The sequence below is a fragment of the Acomys minous genome, assembly GCF_964271855.1.
Source record: "Acomys minous genome assembly, chromosome: 11".
NCBI classification, from domain to species: Eukaryota; Metazoa; Chordata; class Mammalia; order Rodentia; family Muridae; genus Acomys; species Acomys minous.
This window is the reverse complement of record NC_140492.1, coordinates 69,849,031-69,874,256: the sequence shown is the minus strand read 5'-3', so window position 1 is coordinate 69,874,256 and position 25,226 is coordinate 69,849,031. Positions and strand designations below refer to the sequence as shown.

At 43.8% G+C, this 25,226-nt stretch overlaps 1 protein-coding gene across 2 annotated transcripts in view; it reads left to right on the top strand.

Moving 5' to 3' along the window:
* VPS8 (VPS8 subunit of CORVET complex) overlaps positions 1 to 25,226 on the top strand; it is a 215,049-nt gene that overhangs the window by 80,321 nt on the left and 109,502 nt on the right. For both annotated transcript variants that reach the window (XM_084801736.1, XM_084801735.1), the window contains 5 exons: positions 3,402 to 3,453; positions 7,463 to 7,505; positions 15,526 to 15,598; positions 16,266 to 16,385; positions 21,304 to 21,375. In XM_084801736.1, the coding sequence (XP_084657862.1) occupies positions 3,402 to 3,453; positions 7,463 to 7,505; positions 15,526 to 15,598; positions 16,266 to 16,385; positions 21,304 to 21,375 (360 nt within the window). The remainder of the gene's footprint in view (positions 1 to 3,401; positions 3,454 to 7,462; positions 7,506 to 15,525; positions 15,599 to 16,265; positions 16,386 to 21,303; positions 21,376 to 25,226) is intronic.

Here is a 25,226-nt window from a genome sequence, read left to right as displayed (position 1 = left end):
GACAGTTAATACACTGTCTAATGTTGCTCCACTACCTGTTTACTTTGAATAGTTTGTTTTCATCTAATTAAAATTTTTATATCAGTTTATTAGAACTATATTCATTTTAAAAAGTAATTTTATTACATTTATTTATTTTTGTGTGTGTGCATGTATGTCTGTATTAATGTGTGGACAGGTATGTGTGTGCGTGTAAATAACATGTGTATGTGTGTGTGTGTGTGTGTGTGCACGCACATGGGGGTTGATTCCCTTTCTTCTGCCATGGGGTTCTGGGGATTAAACTCAGGCTGCCAGGACACCTTCACCACTGAGCCATCTCACTGGCCCTTGCTTGGGACTTTTAGATGGCATTTTATTTCTATTTTTATTTTAGTTTTTGCTGGTGATTGAACTCGGGACCTCTGGTGTGCTGTGCGTTCTCTACTGCAGAGCTGCACCTGTAGCCTCAGGGGTCTTCGGTTTCTTATCTTAGTTGCTTCTAACTTTTTCTTAGACTTCTCCTAAAGGTATAAGAAGTTTGCTGCATTGCGCGATGCTGTGTTGGGCGGTGCTGTTTCTGTGGGACGGTCCTGAAAGTAGCCAATGTGTCGCTTTGCTGAATTCCGAGCATTAAGGCTTTCACCATGCTGTCATTGTCCCCTCACTGGGGGAGGCTTTGATTGCAACCATCTTGTCACTGTGGATGGTGTGGCTGCAGACACGTGGCTTTCTCAGCCCCTCCTTATTGCAGTGGTGGCAGCGGTGCCCCAGGGGAGCCAGACACTCACTTTAATATGGTTTGGTCAGTAGTTATTCAGTTGCTGTTTCTTTGAGCACACCACCTTCTGTTTGGGCCACACCCCTTTTCTCTTGTTCAGTTTCTAACCCCGACTGCTGATGTTGAAAGTCTGTTCTTTGCTCTAGGCATGTCAGCTGTCCCCTCAGTGAGGCTCTGTCCCTTCCTCCATGCAGAACACTCTCATGCCACCGTTAAACCACTATTAGGAAGAAGTAATGCAATTTCCAGAATTTCTCAAAAATAATTCTCACTGGAGGCATTCGTTCCATGTTGATAAAAATGTTGAGGTTGGGTTGGTGGGATGGCTCAGTGTGTGAAGGCTCTTGGCAACATGGTGGAAGGAGAGAACCAGCTCTAACAAGTTGTCTTTTGGTTGGCACATGCATCCTGTGGCATTACCCCTCACACACATAGACACATAGAAATAATTCAGAAAATGTAGATGGTTGCTGTGTTTTTATGTTGTTTTTTGATGATTTCATTTTGTATGCTTTATTTTTTGTAGTCTGGCTTATGTTTATACCCCTGTGTTTCAGTGGAGCACTGGGCTGCCGAGCTTGCCTCACGGCTCAGAGTGCTTTCCTACTTGAGCAGGTTTCAGCAGGCAGCCCGGGTTGTTATTAAGCAGACCTTCAGAGAATGAAGTGTAGACGGTCAGCTCATCAGTGCCTCCCTTTCCCAGTGTGTAAGGTTTGGCTGCATTAGTGTTGAACAGGTCTACGTCAGAAGGCAGCGTGCGTCTGCCTCACCTCTTGAAACTTTTCCCTTTTTCCAAGATAGAGACTGGGATCTCCTATGCCTTGTGTTGGGAGGAACTCTCTCTCCTCTACTAATTTAGGTCTGAGTGCTGGTGGGGAGCACAGGGGCAGTGGAAGAGGGACTGCAATGTGCAGAGAGGAAAAGGATGATTAGCCAGTGCATGGGGAACACACTAATGGTTACTTCTAAGACTACAGGAAGTAGAGGCTGTCACACCCACGGCCTTAAGGAGAAGGGAATGGGGCAGTTAGAGCTTCAGGAGGCGACCTTTGAGATAATGTGAGCATCTCTCCACATGGGCTAGCCTCTCATTCTGGGAGTCTCCTGCCTCCACCCCTGGGTGGCTGGGAGTGGCTGGGCCTGCACGTGTCTGCTCCATCTTCTTGGGCTTCTTGGTGCCAATGGACAGACGGATCTGCGCATTTTGGTGCTAATAGTCAGTCTAGTGAAGTTTCCCTTGGGAGACAGACCACACAGGGCAGGCCCCATTCTCAGCAGTGAGGGTCATTGTTTCACATTGCTGTGTTTGTTTGTTTGTTTTTTAACCTTACTGGCTTTTTGCTTCTATATTATGGTTTCTGATTTCATTTTTTAATGGCCTTTGCGTGCGTGCGTGCGTGTGTGCGTGTGTGTGTGTGTGTGTGTGTGTGTATGTGTATGTATATATGTATATATGTACATATGCATATATATATGTACTACATGTGTGTCTCAGGCTTTTTGTATATTTCTACTTAAAACAATCTTGTTTGTTTTTATTTGCCTGTTTGTTTTCTAAAGAGAAAGAAAGAAGGCAGGGAGGTGGGGGTTATATGGGAGGAGTTGGGGAATGGAGAACTGTGATCAGAATAAAAAAATAAAATTAAATAGGGTGGATTAAAGTAAATTGTAACTAGAGCTTGTGAGCCTGCCTGAACTGTGGTGAACAGTTGCTGTGTTCGGTCACAGTGATGAGTAAGGAGCATGAACTGGTTGAACTGTTACACAGTTGAGCACCCAGACGCTGCGATACAACTGTACAAGGGCTTTTAGTCATTATCCTAATATGACAAAAGAAACAATGTAAATAATTTAAAGGGCATGTAACTCAAATAATAAATATTTACACAAGTTTTTATTTTTTAAAAAGTCAGGTTTTGTTGGGCGTGGTGGCGCACACCTTTAATCCCAGCATTCTGGAGGCAGAGGCAGGTGGATCTCTGTGAGTTCAAGGCCAGCCTGGTCTACAACTTGAGTCCAGGACAGCCAAGGCTATACAGAGAAACCCTGTCCTGAAAAACAAAACAAAACAAGTCAGTTTTTTTTTTCCAGACCAGAATGTTGGGCATGGAAATGCATACCTTATAATCCTTGTACTTAAAGCTGAGGCAGTGGCATTTCTATGAGTTACAGATCATCCAAAACCAGCCAGGAATTCCTCTGGAGGACCCTGGCAGTGACCTCTTCGGGTCCCTGTATGTTGGAGGTGACCTTAGGTAATGTGCTTCTCCCTGGGGCTGCAGCTGCTGAGATGTTTCCAGCCGAAAGGCGTCTGCATTGCCACTTTGCTGGGGTGGCAGTTCTTTCATCTGATTGCTGTGCTCAGGATGATAAAGCTCTTTTCAGAACCTAAGTTTTTAAATATCAGAAATCATGATCTAGACAGAGACCTTCAAGTAGCTGGTGTCGCTAACTGGGCACATGGCATCGGAGTGTCCCTGGTTGTTCTTCTAAGAAGCTCTGTAGATGTAGTAAGTTTCATGTTTAATCTCACAGCGAGTAGCTAACTCTGGCAAAGAAAGGCTTCATAACTTGGATGTTCTTGGCTGTCTTTAAAAGTACTGTGCTTTGGAATGACGATGGTTTTTCTGTTTTCATTTAGAAACTTTTCAGAGTCATTGCTCCTCCTCTGAATGCAGGAAAAACCCTCACAGGTATTAATTTTCTCTCTCTCTCTCTTTTATTTATTTTATTTTTTATTTTTTTTAAAGACTGTTGTCCCAACGTGGCCGATCGGCTTGGTAGGAGCACTGCAGAGCCACTCTGCTTATCTCCTTCCAGCTTTCCTTGGGTTGCAGGATCAAACTCAGGCCGCTAGCCAGGCTCATGCAGCACGCACCAGCCGCTGAGCTGGCGTGCGGCCCCTCCCCAGCCTTGTGTCTGGAGACAGGATTTCTCCTTGAACCTGGAGCTGTTGGGCTGGGAAAATGCTGTTCTAGGCATTTGCATGCTGTAAGGATTTGCTGAGATCACGGGGATGTTTGGCCGTAACTGGCTTTTATGTAGGTGCTGGGGTCCAGACTCGGGTGCTTAAGCTCATATGACGGGCTCTCTATCCATGGGAGCTCGCCTGCTGCCCCACCCCCTGAAACATTTTCTTCTGATATAGATTTTCCATTTCATTAGAAAAGACATTACTGTATGTCTGCCTTTTAAATGGTAGTGGGATTTATTTTATGGCTTAATATCTGGTCTGTTCTAGAGAGTATTTCAAACACACTGGAGCACATACTGACAGTGTTCTGTTAGGTGGAATGTTCTGGAATCGCTGTTGGCTCATGGTTCTGTTCAAGTCTTCTGTGGCCTGCATGCCCTCTGTAATTGTTTGATCTGTTGTTGAAACTGCTGTGGGGGTCTTTACCGTTATTTCATTATTCTGTCTCACGCCTCAGTTCTTCCAGTTTTTATAGCTAATTTCTAGAAAATATTCATCACTTAGATGAATGACAGCTTCATGGAGCATCTTCAAATACTTATAACTATGGTATTTAACTTTTCAAGTTTTATGTAGCCTAACTCCCTTTGTGAAGTAATTTCCAAAGGCTTAGTAACTGTTTGCTATCAAAATGTCTTATGATCATGGTAAGTGAGCTGGTGGCATTATATACTAAAGTTTCTTTAGTTTGAACAGTAAAGTAGATTCCTGCCAGACTTACCTAATTGCCATGTAGCTGAACTGAAACAACAATATAATTAACTTTTATATTGCTTTACAAAAGTCTGAGCTGATTCCTACACAGTGCAAGTCTTAGAATTCCGAAGCGTTTGTACCTGGGAAGCGGGAAGACAGACCTGAGAGAGACTCTGCTCCATCCAGGCCACCAGCCAGAAATAAGCTGCAGCCAGAGAGAGGCAGCTGCCTGTCTCCCACCCCACCCCCCACCCCCAGCAAGCCCTCTGCCCACTCTCATGGGTCTTTCCTCTGGTCATTCATAAAGGAAAGTGACAAAGTCAGGAACAGCTGACCTTTATCTGGCTCTTTATCCTCTTTGAGCAGGAAATCTCCCATAGCATTTGTCCGTTGTAACTTTTTTCCTAGTGAACAGACTGGTAGCTAGTGGGTGGCAAGCACAGAGAAGGACATCACAGCTCTGATGAGGTGCTCAGCGCATTGGCCCTGTCCTGTGTTCATCCCAGACAACCCAGGGCTCGAGTGCTTTTCTGCTGTCTCTGCTGCCAGCCACTCTGGCTCCTCCAGCGCATGAGCTACTCTCTTACCGTATTGTCTTCAGCATCTTTCCTTCTGAAGATGCCGCCCACAGTCTCAGTTGTCACCTGCTCAGCAGGGACATAGTGTCCAGACCCAGTCTGGGAGGCCAATAGTGTGGTGCTGACTTCACTGGGACTTGTGAGGACCTCATGGCAGCCATCTACGATGGCCGAAGCATTTATAGGAAGACCCCACAGCAGGACAGGGAGACTGTGGCCCTAAGACTGACCTTACTCAGGAATACCGGGCCCTGCCCTCCCAGGGTGCTCGGCTCACAGAGACCTGTGTGCTGTTTGCTTTTGTTTAGGATTTTCCAGTTCTCTGACAGATGAGAGTTTTCAGAGTCAGTCTTTGGCTGTTAAGTAGGCCTGTTTTCCTGGATATGTGTGCAGCTCTTGTGTGTGCAAGCAGTGCTAAGAGCCCAAGAATATGTTGGGCTTTTTAAACCCTCGCAGATTCATCCTCCACTCTATCTCTTTAAAAGGTCTTCTTAGTCCTCAGAGATAACAGTGCCTCAGGCAGCTGAAGGCTTAACAGCACCAGTGATAGTTTTCCCAGCGCCTTAAGAGCATCTTAGAGGTGCTGAGTCCAGACCAGGGCAGTGTGTGAAGTCCGGGGCTCTGCTGTTCCCATTGAGGTGTCCTCGTTCTTTTCGTCCGTCTCATAAGTGAGCTGCCGGATGGCACTGGGCATTGAACCTAGAGCATGAGCCGCTGGGCAGCGCTCTGCGTGGATGCAGCCACCGCCCTTGTCCTGCCAGCCGCATCTGTCACTTCCTTAGGCTAGAGAAACTGAAGTCTCTCTGAGCGCTGTTGTGTCAGGTGTGCAAGTCACTTACACTGCGCTTACCTCAGGGAAAGGCGTCAGGTGAGAAGAGGGTGCTGGATGCCCTCAGGCTGCTAGCATCTAATTCTCACAGGTACTTGCTGTATTAAGTGCAGGCTTTCAGGGTTTCTCTCCCTGTCTCCTCCCCCACCCCCATGCACTGATTTCCACCCCTCTCTCTCTCTCCCTCTCCCCCACCCCCACATACATACACCTTTTTTTAAAAACCAATGATGGGGGCAGGAATCATTTTGTTTAGTCTTAATATGTTAAATCTAATTACAGCACAAACCTTGTATTGTTGAAATAGACTTGACAGCTGGTTTTCACACATGTACCTACTTACCTTTAATGAATGTGGCGTTTAGCACAGAAAAATCTAAATGGAGTTGTTGAGTCTTTACAGTAGAGAACTACCCAGGATGCACTGGGAAGACTCGCATAGTGGAGAATGCATCTCGATTTTGGTTGCACTCCTGCACATCCACTAATCAGCTGTTGACAGTCAGGCACGGCTGGATGCTTAGAGTACAGATCCCAGATTTCCCACTCCAGAGGAAGGCCTGGGAGTGTGGTGGTGGGGAGGGACGTGCTAACGAGCACAGTCATCTCTCTAGGACTATGCTACAAGCTAGATATATCTCTCCTGAGCTTTTTAATAAAGCATTTACATAATCTTGGGCTAGCGAGATGGCTCAGTGCCTTCAAGGCTACAGTATTCAAGCCCCAGACCCACAGGATGAAGGAAAGAGCTAACTCCAGCTCTCAGCGTTGTCTTCTGACCTACACACATGCGCGCGCGCACACACACACACACACACACACACACACACACACACACACACACAGAGACACGTATTTATTTAATCAGTCAGTAAACCTGAACTTGCTGCATCAGTGAGGTGATTGCTGCCCTGTGTCATACTAGTTGAGGTGGATAAAACGACACTTCGAATTAAGGCAAAATATAATAACTACTCGTGTAGATTTGACAAGTTCAAATCTACGCAGACTTCAATAATTATGAATATTCCTGATAAAAATATTTTCGTCCCTGAATTATGTCTGGGACTCATGAGTAAAACCCAGAAGTTCCAGCTCTTCACCACCCCCAGTGACAGGTCCCCTGTTCCTCGCGATGGCTCCCACAGTGTGCTACCTTTACCCCTTAGGCTAAAAACCATCTAGCTACCTTTTTGGTGCTCTAAAAGTCCCACCAAATAACATAACCTCTTAGCATGGCTTATAACTGGTTGTTTAGTCAAGGTTTATTATTTGGAAACATGGCGTCCTGAGCCCTGTGCGCTGTAGGTGTGGGTGGCCAATGGGAACATGCCGTAACCACGGCTTACCAGTAGCTGGCCATGAGCTGGCGCCCATCAGCCTTCTCTGCTTCCGTGCTTTCAGGCTGTCAGCAATACGCAAACATCTACGTAGCTCTACATGTGTCTACAAATGCAATGTAACGGAAAAGTTAAAGAGTGAAAAGTAATCTGCCATCTCAGTTTTATGTTATTTGGAAATATCTTTACCTCAACACCAATTTTGAGGGGTTTCCCCCACATTAATGTTACAGTTCTGAAAAGGTTTGGAGAGAGAACTGCTAAGTGCCTTTCTTTCTGTTTCAGATGAGCAAGTTGTTATGGGCAACAAGCTCCTGGTGTACATCAGGTGAGAGGTTCTGGTGTGTCTGTGTCTGTGTTCCCCACTCCCCCATGTTTGAAGTGGTTTAACAGTATCCTGTCTGTGTAGTGTTTTTCATTCTTTCAGAGCCACTTTAGGTAGAGCAGATTCCATGTCTGGCAATATCTGAAGTCATTCTGTGTTACTATTGATAGGCCTGGAAGGCAGGCACACTGCTGATACCCCACAGTGCACAGGGCGGTCCTCACAACAAAGAACGCTCTGTTGGTGGCCGAGAAACCTGCTGTGTGGTGTATTCTACTTTTCCTTCCAGAAATTCTGGTGATATGTGTTACTCCAGTTTTACATATAAGGGCAAGAGCTTTGTTTAAGTCACCGAGACATTAGTGACAGAGGTAAAACTGCAATGTTTGTGTCTTGACCCATAGAAGAGAGCTCATTCTAATAGAGGGTGAGGGTTCAGTCTGGGTAGACCTGGCAGGAAGGTCGGGAGGGGCAGATCCTCTCAGAGCATCACTTAGTCCTGTAGCGTTGGAGCAGACACTGGAGTAGATGCTGGCCCCAGACTCACACCTCTTATATTCGTTGGTGAGGAGGAGTGTAGCAGCAGTTACCTAGCGCTTTATTATCATATTTTAAGCTTCAGAGTGTCTGGTACCAAATTGTTTCTATTATTAAAAACTGATAACGGGTTCATAGAGAGGTGTAAAGTTTGTTCCTACTCCACCAAAGTAATTAAGAGGCATATTCAGATTTTCATAAATAATTCAGATCATAAGTTAGACTTTTAATTATTTTTTTTAAAAAAAATCGTGATTCAGAGGTGAAGCCCCAGGGCAAGCTCTTTCTCACACTCAAGCTCTCCTTAAAAGCAGTCATTTCCCAGCGCTCGTCACCACGGCTCGTTTCCAAGTGGTACCTGGGAAGCCTACTTTAAAACTTACGCATATTTATAGGCTGCCATGTGCTGTTTTTGATAAATGTCTGTATTGTGCAATGTTTAAGACAAGAGTTAATACAATTCTCTCCCAAAGCCTTAAGGTGAGAACAGTCAAAAGCTTTTTGTTAGAACGTGGGCCTGCTGCACCTTCGGACTGACCCCTGCAGTCTGAATCAAGCCACACGTGCCTGGAAGGAGCTATCTGTGCTGTGACTGGACAGCTCTCAATTCATGGAACCTCTGTCCCCCATGCTCCCCGTCAGCTCTATGCTGTGCTGAATCGAATCAAGCGGTCTGAAACTTCTTACCTTAAAAGATTCTAGAAAGTCAGAGCTTCCCATTGCTCTGGGCCTTGGTCCAAGAGTCCTCAGGGCCCAATAATGAAGACAGCCAGAGATGCAGCCGCTGTCGATAGAGGTTCCTCTTGCCCCCCCCCCATCCCACTCATGGTAGCCCTTTCTCTTATTCTTTAAAAAAATTAATTAAGTAATTAACTTTGCACCCCAGTCATAGCTTCCTGTCCCTCCTATCCTCCCTGTCCCTCCTTCCCACCTTCCCTCCCTCTGTCCCCTCTTCCTTTCTCCTCAGAGAAGGGGAGGCATCCGTGGATATCCACCCTCCTTGGTGTATCAAGTTGCAGTAGGACGAGGCACATCTTCTACTGAGGCTAGACAAGGCCACCAAGTTAGGGGACAGGAGGTTAGACAAGGCCACCCAGTTAGGGCACAGGGATCCAAGGGCAGACAACAGTCAGAGACAGCCCCTGCTCCCGCTGTTAGGAGCCACACATGATGACCAAGCTGCACACTGTTACATGTGGGCAGAGGGCCCTGGTCTGTCTCATGAATGCTCTCTGGTTGGTGGTTTAGTCTCTGTGAGTTCTAGTAGGCCAGGCTAGTTAATTCTGTAGGTTTTCTTATGACAACCTTGCCCTCTCTGGCTTCTTCCAGTCCTTTCTCCCCCTCTTCCACACGATTCCCTGAGCTCTGCCTAATGTTTGGCTGTGGGCCTCTGTATCTGATTCCATCAGTGGCCGGGTGAAGCCTCTCTGATGACAGTTATGTTAGGCTCCTGTCTGCACGTGTAACACAATTTCATGAATAGTATCGGGGGTGGGAAGTAGTGTCAGAGGTGGGCTCTCTCTCATGGCATGGGTCTCAGGTTAGGCCAGTCATTGGTTGGCCCTTTCTTCAATTTCTGGTCCATCTTTACCCCTGCACATCTTGTAGGCTGGACAGATTGTGGGTTGAAGGTTCTGTGGCTGTGTTGGTATCCTCATCCTTGCGTTGGAAATCTCGCCTGGCTACAGGAGGTGGCTGTTTAGGTTCCATGTCCCCCATTGCTTGGAGTCTTAGCTAGGGTCACCCTCATGGACTCCTAGGAAGTTCCATTGTCCTAGGTTTCTAGTTTGCCCCAGAGATTCCCCCTCCCCCGACTGATTCCAGTTCTCCCTTTCTTTGTCCTCCCACACTTGATCCCCCTGTTCCCCTCCTTCCTCCTCTCCCTCCTACATCTCTCCCTCTATCACTCCTGGTACCTATTTTATTTCCCCTTCTCAGTGAGATTCAAGAAGCACCATCACCATCACCACCATCACTACTTAGGCCCTCCTTATTACTTAGCTTCTTTGGGTCTGTGGATTGTAGCCTGGTTATCCTGCATTTTATGGCTAATAGCAACTTATAAGTGAGTACATACCATGTGTGTCTTTCTGGGTCTGGATTACTTAACTCAGGATGACCTTTTCTAGTTCCATCCATTTGCCTACAAATTTCAAGATTTCCTTGTTTTTAGTAGCTAGTAGTATTCCGTTGTGTAAATGTACCACATTTGCGTTATTCTTCGGTTGAGGGACATCTAGCTTGTTTCCAGATTTTGGCTATTATGAATAAAGCTGCTATGAACATAGTTGAACAACTGTCCTTATATGGTGGACCGTCTTTGGGGTATAGGCCCAGGAATGGTATAGCTGAGTCTTGAGGTAGAACTATTCTCAAATTTCTGAGAAACAGCCAAATTGATTTCCAAAGTGGTTGTACAGGTTTGCACTCCCACCAGCAATGGAGGAGTGTTCCTCTTTTTCCACATCCTCACCAGCATGAGCTGTCCCTTGAGTTTTTTATTTTAGCCATCCTGACAGGTGTGAGATGGTCTCAGAGTTATTTTGATTTGCATTTCCCTGGTGGCTAAGGATGTTGAAGATTTATTTAAGTGACTCTTAGCCATTAGACTCCTCTGCTGAGAATTGTTTAGCTCTGTACCCCACTTTTTAATGGGGGATATTTGATTTCTTCATGTCTGATTTCTTGAGTTCTTGGTATATTTTGGACGTTAGTCCTCTGTCAGATATAGGGTTGGTGAAGAACTTTTCCCAATCTGTAGGTTGCCGTTTTGTCCTTTAGACAGTGGCCTTTGCCCTAGAGAAGCTTTTCAGTTTCATGAGGTTCCATCTATTAATTGTTGATCTTAGAGCTTGTGCTGTTGGCGTTCTGTTCAGGAAGTTGTCTCCTGTGCCAGTGAGTTCTAGGTTATTCTCTACGTTCTCTTCTATCAGATTCAGTGAATTCACTTTATGTTAACATCTTTTATTAACTAGGACTTGAACTTTATGCAGGGTGATAAATATAGAGCTATTTGTATTCTTCGACTTGGAGACATCCAGTTACACCAACACCAAAAGAACCAACAAACCAACAAAAGAAGATCCTTTCTTTTTCCCATCGTATAGTTTTGGCTTCTTTGTCAAAAATCAAGTGTCCGTGGGTGTGTGAGTTTACTTCTGGGTCTTCAATTTCAGTTCCATTGATCATCCTGTCTGTTGCCTGTCCATTGGCATCCTATGCCAATACCAGGTGTGTTTTATTACAATTGCTCTGTGGTACAGCTTGAAATCAGGCCTGGAGATACCTCCAGAAGTTTTCCTTTTATTATACAGGATTGTTTTAGCTGTCCTGGGTTGTTTTTTTTTTTCATATGAAGTTGAGTATTGCTCTTTCAATTTATATAAAGAATTGTGTTGGAATTTTGATGGGAATTGCATTGAATCTGCAGATTGCTTTTGGTAAGATGGCCATTTTTACCGTTAATCCTATCAATCCATGAGGATGGGAGATCTTTTCATCTTCTGATAATTTCTTTCTTCAGAGATTTGAAGTTCTTGTTATACAGGTCTCTCACTGGATTAGAGTTATACCAAGATATTTTATGTTATTTGTGACCATTGTGAAGGGTGTTGTTTCCTTAATTTCTTTCTCAGCCTGTTTATTATTTGTATAAACGAAAGCTACTGATTTTTTTAGTTAATTTTGTATCCAGCCACTTTGCTGTAGGTGTTTATCATCTCTAGGAGTTCCCTGGTGGAATTTTGGGGGTCACGTATGTATACTATCATATCATCTGTGAATTGCAATACTTTGACTTCTTCCTTTCTAATTTGTATCCCCTTGATCTCTTTTTGTTGTCTTATTGTTCTAGCTAGAACTTCAAGTACTATATTGAATAGATATGGAGAAAGTGGGCAGCCTTGTCTTGTCCCTGATTTTAGTGGAATTGCTGTAAATTTCTCTCCGTTTAATTTGGTATTGGCTATGGGCTTACTGTATATTGCCTTTATTTGCTCGTATCCCTGATTTTTCCAAGACTTTTAACATGAAGGGGTATTCGAATTGTCAAAGACTTTATCAGGATCTAATGTTATGATCCTGTGGTTTTTTTCCCTTTCAGTTTGTTTATATGGTGGATTACATTGATGAATTTTCATATATTGAAGCATCCCTGTATCCCTGGGATGAAGCCTAGTTGATCATGATGGATAATATCTTTGATGTGTACTTGGAGTCAGCTTGCAAGTATTTTATTTAGTATATCTGAATCTATGTTCATGAGGGGTATTGGTCTGAAACTTTCTTTCTTGGTTGAATCTGTGTGGCTTAATCATCAAGGTGACTATAGTTTCATAGAATGAGTTTGATAATGTTCCTTATGTTTCTATTTTTGTAATGATTTGAAGAGTATTAGTATTAGCTCTTCTTTGAAGGTCTGGTAGAATTCTACACTGAAACCATCTGGCCCTGGGCTCTTTTTGATTTGGAGACTTTTAACAACTGCTTCTATTTCCTTAGGAGTTATAGGACTATTTAGATTGTTAACCTGATCTTGATTTTTAACTTTGGTAAATGGAATCTTTCCAGAAAATCATCCATTTCATTTAGATTTTTCCAATTTTGTGGAGTGTAGGCTTTTGAAATAAGATCTAATGATTCTTTAGATTTCCTCAGTGTCTGTTGTTATGTCCCGCCTTTCACTTCTGATTTTGTTAATTTGAATATTGTCTCTCTGCCTTTTAGTTAGTTTGGCTAAGGATTTGACTATCTTTTTGATTTTCTCAAAGACCTAACTCTTGATTTCATTGATTCTTTGTAATGTTTTCTTTGTCCATTTATTTATTTCAGCCCTGAGTTTGGTTATTTCCTGCCATCTTCTCCTTTTGGGTGTGTTTGTTTCTTTTTGTTCTAGAGCTTTCAAGTGTGCTGCTATTTCTTTATGAAAGCACTTAGTGCTATGAACCTTCCTCTTAGTACTGCTTTCATTGTGTCCCATAAGTTTGCGTATGTTGTGTATTCATTTTCATTGAATTCTAGAAAGTCTTTAATTTCTCCCCTGACGCAGTGGTCATAGAATAGAAAGTTGTTCAGTTTCCATGAGTTTGTAGCCTTTCTGTTGTTGTTGAGTCCAGCTTTAATCTGTGGAGGTCTGATAAGATACATGGAGCTATTTCAATTTTCTTCTATCTGTTGAGATTAACTTTTTGACTGACTATATGGTCAATTATGGAGAAGGTTCTGTGAGGTGCTGAGAAGAAGGTATATTCTTTTGTGTTTGGGTGGAATGTTATGTAGATATTTTTTAGGTGCATTTGATTCATAACATTTGTTAGTTTAATTATTTCCCTGTTGAGTTTCTGTCTCAATGACTTGTCCATTGTGAGAGTGGGGTGTTTAAAGTCTCCCACTATTAATGTGTGGGGTTCAATGTGTGATTTAAGCTTTAGAAATATTTCTTTTACAAATATGGGTGATCTTGCATTTGAGGTATAGATGTTTAGAATTGAGACAGAATTGAGATGTTCAGAATTCAGAGTTTGTGAGATTTTCCTTTGATTATGAAGTATCCTTCCCCATCTCTTTTGATTAATTTTGGTTGAAAGTCTGTTTTATTAGGCGTTAGAGTGGCTACTCCAGTTTGTATCTTGGGCCCATTTGCTTGGAAAATCTTTTTCTTAGCCCTTTACTTTTCCAGTTAAAATATAGAGTTTGGAATATATTTACTGTGCAAGACTACGCCTCTTCCAATGCACACTCTGTGCAGTAGACTCAGGCTGCAAACTCTATATTTTAAGTGGAAAAGTTAAAGTTAGGGGTCATATTATATACCAGTGTTTTGATGTGTGTGTGTGTGTGTGTGTGTATGTGTGTGTGTGTTTCCCTTCTTCTGGTTTTGCTTGGATGGAATTATTTCCTGTGTTTTCTTGGGGGTAGTTGACCTTGGCGTGGAGTTTTCCTTCTGATATATTCTGTAGGACTATATTTATGGATATGTATTGTTTAAATTTGGTTTTTATCATGGATTATCTTGTTTTCTCCATCTGTGGTGATTGAAAGTTTTTCTGGATATAGTAGTCTGGGCTGGCATCCTTAATCTCTTAGAGACTGTAAGACATCTGTCTGCCCGGACCCTTCTGGCTTTTAGAGTCTCTGTTGAGAAGTTGGGTGTAATTCTAATAGGTCTACATTTATATATTCCTTGGCCGTTTTCCCTTGCAGCTTTTAATATTCTTTCTTTGTTCTGTACATTTAATGTTTTGATTATTATGTGGCAGGAGGATTTTCTTTTCTGGTCCAATCTACTTGGTGATGTATAAGCTTCTTGTATATTTATAGGCATCTCTATCTTTAGGCTGGAAATTTTTCTTCTGTGATTTTGTTGAAAATAGTTTCTGGGCCTTGGAGCTGGGAATCTTCTTTTATTGCTATTATTCTTAGGTTTGGTCTTTTCATAGTGTTCCAGATTTTCTGGGTGTTTTCTGTCAAGAGCTTTTTAGACTTAAGATATTTTTGACTGATGTATTGATTTCTTCTATCCTATTGTATACACCTGAGATTCTCTCTTCCATCTCTTGTATTCTGTTGGTGATGCTTATGTCTGTCATTCCTGTTCTCTTCCCTAAGTTTTCCATCTCCAGCATTTTCTCAGTTTGTATTTTCCTTGTTGCTTTTATTTCCTTTTTTCAGATCTTGAACAGTTTTATTCATTTCCTTCATCTCTTTGATTGTATTTCCTTGTATTTCTTTAAGAGATTTATTCATTTCCTCTTTAAAGGTCTCTATTATCTTCTCAAGATTGGATTCAAGGCCATCTTCTTGTGCTTTGGCTGTGTTAGGATACCCAGGGCTTGTTGTAGTAGAACAGCTGGGCTCTGATGGTGCCGTTGAGCCCTGGCTCTTGCTCATTATGTCCTAACTCTGTGTTTTTAGGCTGTCCCTGGTACTGCAGGCCTAGAGCAATGCAGGCAGAGCTGTAGGCCGGGAAAGGCAGCGCAGGGTACAGAGCCTAGCTCACCGCTCCTGGGCTTGTCGCGGGGCCCCCAGCAGGTCTTACTCTTATTCTCTCTTATTCTCTTCCACTCTCTCATTCTCCTTTCAGTGAAACTCCTCGCTAGGCTTTAAACCCTAACCCTTCCCTTTAAGACACCATTACATTTAAATCACCATATTGTATTGTTTCTGTCCAAAGTTCTCTTTCCACCTTGAGGCCCCCTCATGGCCTTGAGGAACTTTAATTACAATAAACCTCGTTGTGGAGGCAGTTTATATGTCAGCTATTTTCTGGACCAATCACTGCAGCCTTTTTACCATCTTCTTTTTGATACCTTTCTTCTGGCCTTTTGAAGTGTTCATTGCACGTCCTTATCTGTGCTCAGCTGCCTACAGAACAGCGGTGATCTCGTTCTGAACCCAACCTGTCAGAAGTTGAGTCTACAGTCATGATAGAAGCAGAATGTCAGGGTGGAGAAACTGAGGCATCAGATCTGCTCTTCTTTTTTTCTAGCTGTTGCCTGGCAGGCCGTGCCTACCCCCTTGGTGACGTCCCTGAAGATCTTGTTCCCTTGGTTAAAAACCAGGTGAGCATTCTTTCTATGGCATTTTTACTGTCTGCACTTTTAAGATGGCCGTCTTAGTTATGGTTTCTCTTGTTGTGATAAACAAAACCAACAGAACCAACTAGGTGTAGGGTTTATTTCAGCTTACAGTTACCTAGCACAGTCCATCACTGAGGGGGTCAGGGCAGGAACCCGGAGGCAGGAGCTGGTGCAGAGGCCATGGAGAGGTGCTCCTTATTGGCTTGTCCTCATGGTTTGCTCAGCTCTTTTTTATAGAACTCAGGACCACCTGCCCAGGGGTGGGACCACCCACAATGGGCTGGACCCTCTCCATCAGTCACTAACTAAGAGCACGCCTCCCAGGCATGCTCTTGTCTTAGAGGGGCATTTTTCTCAATTGGCTTTAGCTTATGCCAAGTTGACATAAAGCTAGACAGCATAGTGACTGAAGACAAACACTATGGTTGAACATTACACATAGCTAAGGAACTCCACTGTAAGGACAAGAGTCCACACTGTCACCAACACTAACATTTTGGTTAAGAGAGAATTTACGAGGGACATTAGGTAACTCAGTGGCAGTTTAAAGTGAATTCATCTTGCCTTTGTTTCCTCCATATAGGAATCCTTGTTCTCCAGTAAGATCTAAGATGATAGAAAATAATGGACAGTTGCTTTTAACTTGCAGGTGTTTGAGTTTCTGATCCGTCTGCATTCCGTGGAAGCATCCTCGGAGGAAGAAGTCTATCCTTATGTTCGGACTTTGCTACATTTTGACACAAGGGAATTTCTGAATGTGTTGGCACTGGTAAGGGACACTGTGATTCTTCAGTTTTTAAATTCAAAGTGTGTGTGTGTGTGTGCGTGCGTGCGTGTTTGTGTGTGTATGTGTGTGTGCGTGTGCCTAGGTGTGAATTAGGCAGAGAACCCCACCTGATAATGCTCTAGCAAGTCAGGAGCTGAACTATTTCAGACTGCTGGCCCCTTGTTCTCTCCTCACAGCCTTTTCCTTCCCTTGTCTTTCTTGTCAGAAAGCAAAAAGGACCAATTTTGGTTTTTATGAAGCATTTGGCTAGATGGTGCAATCTCTGCAGTAGATGTCGTGAGCACACTAGAATTAGCTGAAGTTGAAGTGGGCTGTGGAAGGTCTCTGTTGAAAACACTTCCTAAATGTTTAATTAGAGGTGAATTTGGGTGAACTGGGTTTTCTGTTTTATATGATTATATAGAAGAATAATTACAGAAAATGTGATGACCCTTTCCAGTTAGATAGTGTAGTATTGTACTTTCTTGTTTTGTTTAGTTTTGTAAGAAGGAGACTGCTTATGTCATGGTGTTTAGTAAGGTCATCCAGTTCACAAGTATGTAAAACACATTTACAGACATACTATTTGGAGGAAATGAAACCAGATGAACATTCAAATGCCAGCTCTGTAAGATGTGCCTGTCTCTGTGTGCACACACTACTTTTATAAGTTATAGTGTACAACTGAATAAATTCCTTTAAGAAGCTGAGTGCCATGAGAGGCTCATTGCATCATAGACTGTGTTGGTTAAATATGATCATCTGACTTCAGAAACAGTGACTAATTGCGTTTGGAAAAAGGGGAAGAGAATTGACAGGCGTGGCCAGACCTGGAGACGCTAGCCATCTGTGTCAGCGGACCTTGCAGGATCTCAGAGCCATTTCCATTCTAGTTTTGCCTTTAAACATGAATTGTGAGCAATTCTTTTTGCTTATTTTTCTTACATTATTTTACTTGGGGACTTCTGAGAGGAGATAGGGCAGGGTCCTATAAACAGTTGTCTGAGGACCAAGTCCAGCCGCATTTGACCCAAACCTGCTTAAGCTAAGAATGTCTGTATTATTAGGACTGTAAAAAAGAAGTGAAAGTACATGTAACAGAGACCCCATGTAGCCCACAAAGGGGGCATGTTTGCCAAAAGGCCCTTTCGTGTAGGATGTTTTTTGATCTTGCTATCATATCATCCAGACCTCACAATAATTTTTAATTGTTTATGTCCAGATTTCCAGATAACTTTGAACTTGAGTTTCAGATGTACATTTTTTTGCCGAGTGCTACTCTAGCGATGATGTGCCAATCTGGCAGCTGTTTCCTACCACCATATCATAACATTGTATCATAGCGTTCGCACTCTTATGTCACCATTTCACTAGATTTTTAGAAACAAACTTTCAACGTGTATTTCAAAGCAGTGACTGCATGCCGCCAGGAGGAAAGTAGCTAAGGAAATTCTTTCCCTTGTCAGTGTCTGTAGAACACTTGTTAAATCTCCATGCTTTGGGGTATTAGTTGAATGCAATTCTGTAGCAAATGGTACCCTTTGAGTCTTCAGTGACATCTATTATGAACAGTCTGGGGTGAGGGAGAAAGGTGTGTGCATGGTGTGTGTGCATGTGTGTGTGTGCATGGTATGCGTGTACATGGTATGCGTGTGTGTGCATGTGTGTATGTGTGCATGTTGTGCATGTGTGTGTGCATGGTGTGTATGTGTACATGGTGTGCATATGTGTGTGCATGGTGTGTGTGTGTGCATGGTGTGCGTGTGTGTGTGTGTGTGTGTGTGTGTGCATATGGGTGTGCATTGTGTGTGTGTGTGTATGGTGTGTGTGTGTGCATGGTGTGTGTGTATGTACATGGTATGCCGTGTGTGTGCATGGTGTGTGTGTGCATGGTGTGTGCGTGTGTGTGCATGGTGTGTGTGTGTACATAGTGTGTGTGTGTATGTGTGTGTGTACCTTATGTTTTAATAAGTCAGAAGCTGGAACTGAAGTACTTTTGTGTCCATCCTCTTTTCTCCAGGCAGGGTTGTAATTAACTTGTCCAAGTATAAAAGTATCTCCTGATTGAACTTCCCAGATTAATAATCACTCCTGTGACCTTGGCAGCTCACTTCAGCTAGCTGACTGCACAGCACAGTAGTGAAAAAGTTTAACACCTTTTACTTTTCTGTGTAAATAACTAGATAATTCAGTGGCTGCTTTTGACTTGTTTGTTTCCAATGGTTGTTTTTAAAGCACCTGCCACGTGCTAGGCAGAAATAGGAAGGGAAGGGCCTGTCAGTTAGAGGAAAGAGAAGGAGAAAATCCATAGCCCATTTAAAGTCTAGCAAGTGCTCTGACTTGAGTGGAACTGAGAGTCTTGAAAGTACACGGCTGAGCAGATCCCTTACAAACATCATGGGCTCAGGATGCAGTCCAGGGAAGAGGGGAGAGAAAAAAATGGGGAAGGGGTACCCCAGGGGGACAAAGAGAGGGAAAGAAGCTGAGGAAGTCACACACACACACACACACACACACACACACACACACACACACACACACACGGGTCGGTGCAGGGGTGGCAGGCAAGTTATATCCTGCACAGCACCTGGCTCAGGTGATGACATGGGACACAGGTGGTGACATAGGACATTCAGGACCCTAATGGCCTCTGAGGGCAGGCCAGCTGAATTGCCTGCGCACCAACATCACATTTCTCCCTTTTTGTTTAATTTTTAAAAATGAGGAGAGGAACCAGGGAGAGGTGGTGAGGTGGGAAGGAGGATGCTGTGTTAAAAAATGGCTGCTTCCTGCTGACTTGAGGCCAGAGACATCATTGAGGATCCTAAGAGAATGGGGGTGGGGGGCTGGAGAAGTCCTGGGAGAGCCAGCTGTTTTGCTGCGGTCTAGGGATCTGTGAGAACATCTGTGGCTGGGACAGAGAGTGCAGGTCCAGCTGACTGGAGCACCTGTGGATAGCTGAATGTGGAAAACACCTGGACAGGACACTGGAACATATATATGGGCCAGAGACAAAGTTAAGTAGGTTAGGGAGAAAATTCTTTTTTTTAAGATTTATTTATTTATTACACACACACTGTTCTGCCTGCATGTGTGCCTGCAGGCCAGAAGAGGGCAGCAGATCACATAATAGATGGTTGTGAGCCACCATGCAGGTGCTGGGAATTGAACTCAGGACCTCTGGAAGAGCAGGCAGTGCTCTTGACCTCTGAGCCATCTCTCCACCCCTGAAAATTCTTTTAGGTGTATATTTGAAACTTTTGGGAGAGCAAGCAGAGAGGGGAGGTTTGGAGTGAAGAAGAAACAAGGCTTTAATGTAGGGAAGCCCCCTCCATTTACCTGATCGCTGGCAGTAATTAAAAAGGTCCCCTGTTGCTGAAAATCCCCGTACAAGGTGAAACCGTGTCTACCCAGGCAATCGTGCCCTTGGTCTCTGACCATTGGCTGATGAGTCACTGAAACAGACTGCATCAGTTTCCTCAAGTCAACCCTTGCTCTTAGGATGCCGTGATGGGGCACGGACTCCTCTCCCCATGGGAAGTCCATTTGCCGGTCCTTCTAGGTTCCCTTCTGGGACACCATCTGAAGAATTTCAGATCCCTACGCCCACCACCTGCTTTAAGGGCTCCTAAGCTTACGCGCCTCTGCAACCAAACTTGGCCTCAATATCCCTTAAATGACAGATCCAAAATGGGACCTTTTTAATTACTGATTGATTCAAGAACTAGTAAAGACTTAAGTAATTAGACATATATTTTAAATTAGCTTGTTTATCTGAAGAGACCTTTATAACCTTGAAATTTCAAACCGGGATTGAATCATAATTATAACATATTGTAAAAATATAACTTTGAATTTCCACAAAAATCCATACCAATTTGAAATGAGACTTGCTGGTTTCTTAGTGTAAAAGGAGGAGATAGGATAATAGACAGAAAGTCCATTAGGACAAAGAAGTTTTATAAATGCTGTTTCATACCATGTGGTTATCTTAAGATGATGAAGTCACATGGCGAGTATTTGAAAACATCTGTGTTGATTTATCTTTAAGTGAGTTGCATTTAAGTTACACACGTAAACACATGGAGCTGAGAACCTTAAGAGTTGGGAAGTAGAACCTTAGATATCAGAGACTTTGGGAAGGCAGACAGAGTTCTAGGTATCTGGGAATCACCTGTCTGTGGTTGTTTTAGGCTTTTAATGAGGCCAGCGTTTGTTGGCTTGCTTGTTTGTTTTAAATAGAGAGTTAATTGAAGAAAGGGGAAGGGAAGAGTGTGTGCTTGGAAATTCTGCAGGCCTGCTGTAGGAGTCGGGGGAAGGGCTTGTGGCTCCATGTGGAAGAATTAGACGAAGTAGAGTCCAGGATTAGATTCACAGATAGGCGGTTTCTACAGACCTGCAAAAGTGGTCTGGAGAAAGCTGCTTGCTTCAGAGTGGTGTGCAGACGCCACTGGCACAAGGCAGGCGTGTGGTACATGTATATGCAAGTACCAAGTTCACCCCCCACAACTACGTCAGGTGGCTCACACTGCCTGTAATTCCAGCTCCAGGAGTATCCAGTACCTCTGGCATCTGCACTCCCCCATATGTATATGTATATATATGGGGTGTGTGTGATGTATATATCCACACATATCCATATAGATTACCTAGATATCTATTTGTGGTGGGGGCAACATTCTTAGTGCATATTTTTCCACAAAATGTATCTGAGATGAAAAATATTACTGGATAATAGTCCCTAAAATTTTTAATATAGATATTATTTTATTTAACAAATGTTTTTAATGATCATCTAAGCATTATTTTGTAAAAGGAAATAAATTCAGTTGCTTCCTGCTAGTGACAGGATTTAGTAACTTGTTTCTTTCTAGAATTAGCAAATAACAGTCATTTAAAATTTTATCTTTCTCTCCTTTAGACCTTTGAAGATTTTAAAAATGACAAGCAAGCTGTGGAATACCAACAGCGTATTGTGGATATTTTATTGAAAGTAAGTAATCAAAGACTGAAAGTCTTTCTATTGATTGGTACTACAACAAGCTAATTGATTTTTTTTATAGCAGGGTTTGAAATAATCTGTTCAGTTGAGCTATTTGGTGCAGCACTAGTATTATATTATGGTGTTTGGTCCTCAAAAGCTGAATGGAATGATTAATTGAAAATGTGTTAGGCTGGATGCTGGCTACAAGTTGTGATCGTGAGAAATGCTCACTGCGGTGCCTGCTTTATTAGTACGATGTGTAAGAATAGCGACAGCTTTATGAAGTGATTAATGCCAAGAGTTGTCTCTTCAGCCTTAGTTGGCTACTGTGGTAGGACCATGTTCCGCTATGGCATTAAGATGATGGGTGACACGTAAGACCTATTTTCGGACCCGTGCTGTTGCTATGAGCGCCTGCAGAGAGACACGCCCCGCCCCTGGTGAATGTGCAGCTCTTCAGAGGCTCCGTTGAAAGCTGGCAGTTGTCAGTCTTCATCTGCCTGGAAAACGGAGGTGCCTCCCGCTTAGGTTATTTCGGTCTTGAGGCCAGAATTAAATTGTCTTTCAGTTGTATGTAGCATAAACACATTACATCTGTGTTAATGAATTAATATTCATTAGGAATTAATATTCTTTGTAATATGCAGAGCATGCACACAGTATATCTCTCTCTATATATCATATCATACCAATTCATCTATTTATTAGCCTTGTATGGTAAGTGGCGATGACTATGAGAATAGAATTTTTGAATTCTTAAATAAAGCCAGTTAAGTCCAGGTAGTACAGATAAAGAATTTTCGCCTGGATTCCCAGATAGTCTACCGATTTGTAACCCTGCCTTTGTCTATCTACTTTTCTGTTATCTCTCTGGTAGGTCAGTTGGAATTATATCTGTGAGATAACTCAAAATGACCGTAGTTTAGCTGTGATAGAAGTGTAGCATTCTTCCTTAGGCTGGAGGGAGGCAGCCTCTCCATGGAGCGGCCTGAGCACCCTCAGAGACTGAGCTTGGTTCATTAGGGTTACCCTTGGCACCCGGCTTCTGTCTGGCTCAGCGTAGCTGCCCAGAGCCAGCTGTTCCTCTGCAGCTAAGAAGCCCACGTCACAAAGACACAGAAGGAAATAGGGCTTGAAGGAAACGTCTTTGAAGTTGTGCACCACAAATCTGCTTATGTCACATTTCCCAGAGCTTTGAGGAGTACTACGAGACACTGAAGCACTCTGGGTCACTATGTGCTCAGGTAAAAGGTAGGAGGAAGAACAGACGCTTGAGTGTACATTACTGCAGTTTACCCTGAGACAGACCTGGGACTTTATGAAGAAAGAGGCTTAACCAGCCCACAGTGTTGGAAGCAGAAATCTTAAAACTACATAAGCCTCCTGTTTGGTTTCCAATAAAGGTCCCCTTGGCTTTGTCACAACGCGGTGGATGGCATCGTGGTACCAGGGAATGTGAGAGGGAGTCAAGAAGTCAAAGACATAGGGATCAGCCACACTCTTTATATGATAGCTCAGCGTTAATCTCGTCCCAGTGACGTCTTCAGTCACCCAGTTCCTGCCCACTAGACCCCACCAAATGTGGCCAAGTTTGCACAAGGTGTATCCAAACCATGGCCTCACATATGGCAATCTCTGCTGTATCTATCAAGGTGATTTAACGTGGCATCTAAGATCCTCTATACTTATGTAAACTGATTGCTTTTCCCATCATCCTGTCTGCCTCCGTGTGCATGCCATCCTTCACCTGTGTCGTCGTCGTCATCATCATCATCATCATCATCTTTGCATCAGCCCGCCATGCCTCTTCCCTCCCTTACTCTGTTAGATTTCTGACCATCTTCTGTGTCCTCCCATATGGCATCTAGGTTAGTTAGAGCAGAGACTGCAGATTGGTAGTGGTATTTAGTATATTAGTTTTACTGATGTTGTTGTCCTGCCTTTACTATATTCACAGAGGCTGCCATAGCATGCCCAGAGCACGTGCTCTGCAATGCCTGGAATCTAGTAGATGTTTAAGAGACATTTATACATTAGTTAGGTTGGACTCTGAATTTAAATCTCTCCTGGTTTGGAAGGATGATCCATATGCAGAGACTGGAGCTCCAGAACCCCCTATGGCTGCTGGGGTTGCTGCTCTTTCGTGTTGCCACGATAACACTTACCTTGAATCAATGAAGAGAGAACATAGAGGTGACTGCTCTCTGGTGACAGGATGTACTCATCTGTTGAAGTGTGCTTTGGAGGGAGGCGTTGAGTGTAGGAGAACAAGTGAGTGGCAGGGGACAGTAGTGCGGGCTTGTCATGTGCTGTATGGTTACAGACAGAGGGGTAAACCCAACACTAAGTGATGCCAGGAAGGTCTGTAAGCGTGGCCTTTGGAATATTTTGGAGGAAAAGAATGGAGACATTGGAGGATGGAACCAGTTAGACGTTGCTGAGTTGGCAAAAGAGTCAGTTGTGAATTGGAGCTGCTTTTGTACAAGGTGTGTGTAAGGTCAGACAGTTTGGACGGGCTCATGGCTTAGATTTCGGAATCCTAGTAAAGGACCTGGGCACCAAGCAGGGAAGTGACTGAGCCCTGGAAAGCTCTCTGAAGATCGTGGGCTGGGACATGTGCTGTGTGTCAGAGCTGGCTGGTGGCGTAGATGCTCAGGGAGCGCATGCTGGAGTGTGACTCGGGGTTAAACTTCCTGACGGTCTAGCCTGGCAGTGATAGGACACCTGCTCAGCAGGAGGGCTAAGGGGGGGCAGGGTGCTCCCAAAGTAAGAAGGACAGACCAGGCCCCAGGAGACATGCACATCAGGCAAGGTCTCATATGTTGTCTCTGAATGGAAGATAAAGGGTAGAACTTGGAAGTCTTATAGTGTCTGTGCTGGGCTTTATACCCTCTCCTGTGGTAAATCCACCCCAGTTAATCCACCACGACAGCCCTCAAATTCACCCCAGCTAATCCACCACGACAGCCCTCAACAGTGCCAATGTTGCATTCTTTCTCTGTTGAAGGCAAGATTATCCACCTACTGGTCATGCTCAGAATGAGGCTCTGTTACATCTTCCATGTGTAGGAACGCTTGTGCTGGCTGCTTTCTGCACCGCGCTCCTGTTCTTATCACTGCTGCTGCTGCTGCTGCTGCAGTCCAAGACCCCCTTCCTCCCTTGGGCCCACTCAGCCCTCACAGAGTGGCCTCCTGACATTCTTCCTGCATCCCCCACTTGTACACGGGCTCATTGCCCCCATCACAGTCCTGATCACGAGCCACTCTCCGGCTCCACACTCTAGCTGTCCCACAGTTTGTGTCATATGTTCCCCAATCCAGAGGCTCCTATCTGACTTACCCTTCTCCCTCTGCTTCTGCACCCGGTAGAACTTAGGGTCCCCCCCCCACCACCACCAGAGTTCTGTTTTCCAACACACACACATGCATGCACGTGCACACACACACACACACACATGCATGCACGTGCACACACACACACACACACACACACACACACACACACCACTGTTTTCTCTCAGTTAATAATCCTTGGCAAAGGTTCTACTGTAAATTTCAGAGCTTGCTTAGACGCTGTTTCTTATTTTCTTACAGATTCCTTCTGTAACAGTGAATCTAATGGGCTGTTGTATTGTGGGTTTTTGCTTTCTTTTTAAACATTGGGCTTCCATGTTTTTGTGCCTTTATAATGATGGGATCTTACTTCATCTTTGAGGATGTTTATCTGACTCATCTTCCTTCTTAGTTCGTAATTCCAAATGCTGCTGATCCCAGCCAGGGAGTGGTGGCACCCACAGTGGGCAGGTCTCCCGCCTCATGTAACGAGGTCAAGATAATCCTTCACGGGCGGGCAGGCCCAG